We start from the raw sequence: 3,510 nt of genomic DNA, 5'->3' as shown, positions 1-3,510 counted from the left end.
AACGCTGCAATTAGGCCACACATATATGACGAATATTAGTCATGCTTCTTTGCTTCAAACGAGATTAAGTTGAACATGATGTAAGTAGAAATACATGAATACATGTGTTCTAATTTTTCTTTTTAAAGGTCTTAAATAAAATTGCCATAAATGGAATCTTCTCATATCCCATTTATAGAATAACTTCTATACAGTTTTTGGTTGCAAATGAAGTCTATAGGGTACTAGTGGTCTGGTTGTCATTATAAAGTCAATGGTCTGGTGTTGTTGTTTGCAGCGACTTATTTTAGTAATACTGAACCTGTCCGGTATAAAAGAAAGTGCATTCAAAAAGTGTATTTAGTTACGATTTGCATTTAAGTAACATCAGCATCAGCAACAAGAAGACCATTACACATTTGGGTAAGTAGAGCAGTAGTTGGTAATTGTAACGATAAATAACCTAATATCTCCTTTTAGAATATGGAAAATTTATTAAGAAAACTTTTGGTAAAGATACTATTAACTTGGCTGTTTATTTATCCCATAACCACCTCTGGATTACCTCTGGATGGAGTTGAAAATACAGAGGATGAGGCTGTGGGGAAAGGTAAAGTTTTTGTAAAACCCAGTGATCTGATACTTAAAGAACCCGATGGCGCACCTCTGATGTACCAATTTATTATTGATTATCCTCACCCATCGATACCTGGTAATCAATATTATAAGCCATGGGATACTGTGTCATCCAATCACATTTATGTCAAGAATTTGGAGAAAGATAAAAATCGTATTTTGAGAAAGAAGAACATTTTGTATTTATCTAAAGTGGATGAACCCACAACCGAAATAAAGATTTGATTTGAAGATTTTTCCAGTTCAAGTTTTATTTTATTCCATTTTTATTCAACATTTGAGTTTAGTAAATGTAACCACCATCGGCAGCGTAGGCGGTACCAGTTTCCTGGGTGGAAGCAGCAGGAGCAGAATATGTTTTTGCTGGGGCAGCAGGTGCAGAGTAACTAATAGAAGGAGAGGAATCGCTCTTGTAAGAAGTAAAAGAAGAAGGAGCTGTATAACTGCCTGATGTTGACGAAGATGGTGCTGCATAAATTATTGTAGGTGCTGGGTAGTTGCTGGAGGAACTAAATTGTGTTGAAGAGACAGCTGGAGATGAGTAACTTGCTTTTTCGCTATAGTCAAATGAGGCTGGTGCTGAATAAGATTTCTCAGGAGCAGATTTTTGGGAGCCATAGGTGGCAGATGGTGCAGAGTAACTACTATGAGCAGAAAATGATTTAGAATTATAGGTGGTAGAAGCAGCTGGAGCCAAGTATTGCTTAGAGGGCGTTGAGGCTGAAAACGAAGAACTGTGGAAAGCTGCTGGTGCGGAATATTGTTTTGTTGCTGCTGGTGCAGTGTATTTAAATGAGGAGCTAGAAGCAGCTGGAGCCAAGTATTGCTTAGAGGGGGTTGAGGCTGAAAACGAGGTAAACGCTGGTGCGGAATACTTCTTAGCTGGTGCTGAAGCGGAATATGCGAAGGAAGCAGCGGGAGCAGAATAACTGGTGGAACTGTGTGAAGCTGCTGGTGCGGTATATTTAAATGAGGAGGTAGAAGCAGCTGGTGCCAAATATTGTTTAGAAGGAGCAGCAACCGCTGATGCTGAATATCTAAACGAAGCAGCAGGGGCAGAGTAGCTGGTGGAACTGTAAGTAGCTGATGGTGCAGAGTATTTAGTAGAACTAAATGATGCTGCTGGCGATGAATATGTTTTGGATGTAGCTGGTGCCGAATATCTAAAAGAGGAGGTAGAAGCAGCTGGAACGGAGTAACTAGGGGAACTGTATGATACTACAGGCGAGGAATAGCTTCCTGATGATCCGGCATCGTGATGATGATGTTCTTTGCTTGGTGGCAAATATGTATTTTTCAAATGACTGACATCCGCAGTTGCCAGGGCAACAAGAGCTACTACGACAGCAATAAAAAGTTTCTGAAATTAAAAAAGGTGAAGATTATTTCAAAAAAATTTTATTTGATAAGTTCACTGGAAACATATTTATCTTAAAAGTTGATATTGGAAACTTAGTTTTGTAAAAGATTTTTAAAGATATTATTGATCATCAAGTCGCAAAGTATCAATCGGTTGTGCCGACATTTCAAAGAAAAACAAAACATTGAAATCCAGTATCAAATTGCTCTGTGCAACACTAGAAATGCACTTCTAGTGGGTATTTTGTGAAAGTACTATTGAGACTACAAAAACCTTAGTTTAATTCTGTGTTGTTATATTGGGTTTGTATTTTTTTCCACTGATTCGTCCTATATCTCAGAAATTAATACGAATTTGAGCAATAAGTAGCCGAAATTAGTAGAATCGTTAAAATATAGAAACACAGTATCTGGAATTCTGGTAAGTAGCTGTTCAAATGTTGGTAGTAAAACCACGTAACCTTTCGGAAAATTGTCCGAATAATGTGCCCAGAAATTCTTTAGAAGATTCCGAGCTTTGAAATGCTTATTTCGCGCTGTTGAAGCGGTATTTCATAACATACCTTGACCAAAATATATTTCGAACAATGTTTATTTTCATATTTATCAAAATGACATAAATCCCACGGACATAACTCCGCTGCGCTTTGCGGACATAACTCCCAAAATTCGTTGGGAGTTATGTCCGTGAATCAAAGCAGACATAACAACCAAAAAAATCGCGGACATAACGCCCAACATAATTTTCTTAATTTATAAATTATTTCTTTACTTAATTTTGAAATTTATAGTTATAAATTGTTTAAATTTTAGAGTAGAAGTTAGAATGTAAGCGGAATTATACATTTGAGAAGACCTAAGTACCAACCAATACCGAAGTATCCACAAAATCCTCCTGATTTCATAAAATTAGTTAAAAACGAAATTATGCCCGAAATTATGTAAGTACGAGGGCGGTTCGGAAACTTCTTAGCCTATCAATGAAAGAGAATAGTTAGTTCTTCAAAAATATTTTTATTTTTCAATATAATATCCTGAAACTTCAATACACTTAGTCCAACGCTTTTCTAGCAATTCTATCCCTTGATTAAAATTGTTTTCCTCAAGGTCTTCAAAATATTGGTTTACAACAGTAATTGCATCTTCATTTGAGCTAAAACGCTTGCCAGCAAGTATTTTTTTTAGATTTGGGAACAAATAAAAGTCACTGGGAGCTAAATCAGGAGAATAAGGTGGGTGGTCAAGCAACTCGTACTTTAATTCGTTGATTGCGCTAGTGCGTTGTCTTGATGAAAAATAATTTTTTTGTGTTGTAAGCCAGGACGTTTTTCTCGAATTTATACATTTAATTGATCCAAAAGGTTACAATAGTACTCTGAATTTATTGCTTTACCGTTTTGCAGATAGTCAATCAATAAAATACCTTTGAAGTCCCAAAAAACCGTTGCCATAACCTTACCATCCGATTGAATTGTTTTTGCCTTCTTTGGGGCACTTCCTCCAGCTTCAGTCCATTGTTTGGATTATTCTTTTGTC

General features: G+C 36.5%; 1 protein-coding gene across 1 annotated transcript; it reads right to left on the bottom strand.

Moving 5' to 3' along the window:
• Nucleotides 1-898: 898 nt before the first annotated feature.
• LOC141398297 (uncharacterized) lies at nucleotides 899-2,039 on the bottom strand. Its single transcript, XM_073975577.1, has 3 exons — nucleotides 2,031-2,039; nucleotides 1,225-1,975; nucleotides 899-1,134 (listed from the first exon to the last, which is right to left on the bottom strand). Exons 1-3 carry the CDS (start codon nucleotides 2,037-2,039, stop codon nucleotides 899-901), a joined length of 996 nt encoding a protein of 331 aa, XP_073831678.1.
• Nucleotides 2,040-3,510: the final 1,471 nt, after the last annotated feature.

The sequence above is a fragment of the Musca autumnalis genome, unplaced genomic scaffold (genome assembly GCF_047663935.1).
Source record: "Musca autumnalis isolate F117 unplaced genomic scaffold, ASM4766393v1 scaffold_3, whole genome shotgun sequence".
Taxonomy (NCBI): Eukaryota; Metazoa; Arthropoda; class Insecta; order Diptera; family Muscidae; genus Musca; species Musca autumnalis.
Note: the sequence above shows the minus strand (reverse complement) of the source record. Positions and strands in the feature narration are given on the sequence as shown.

Excerpts from the sequence above, each read along its gene's own strand:
- LOC141398297 (XM_073975577.1), bottom strand. Across the intron at positions 1,135-1,224 it reads ATCTGCCACCTATGGCTCCC|CACAATTTAGTTCCTCCAGC; the intron begins AAAAATCTGCTC and ends CTGTCTCTTCAA.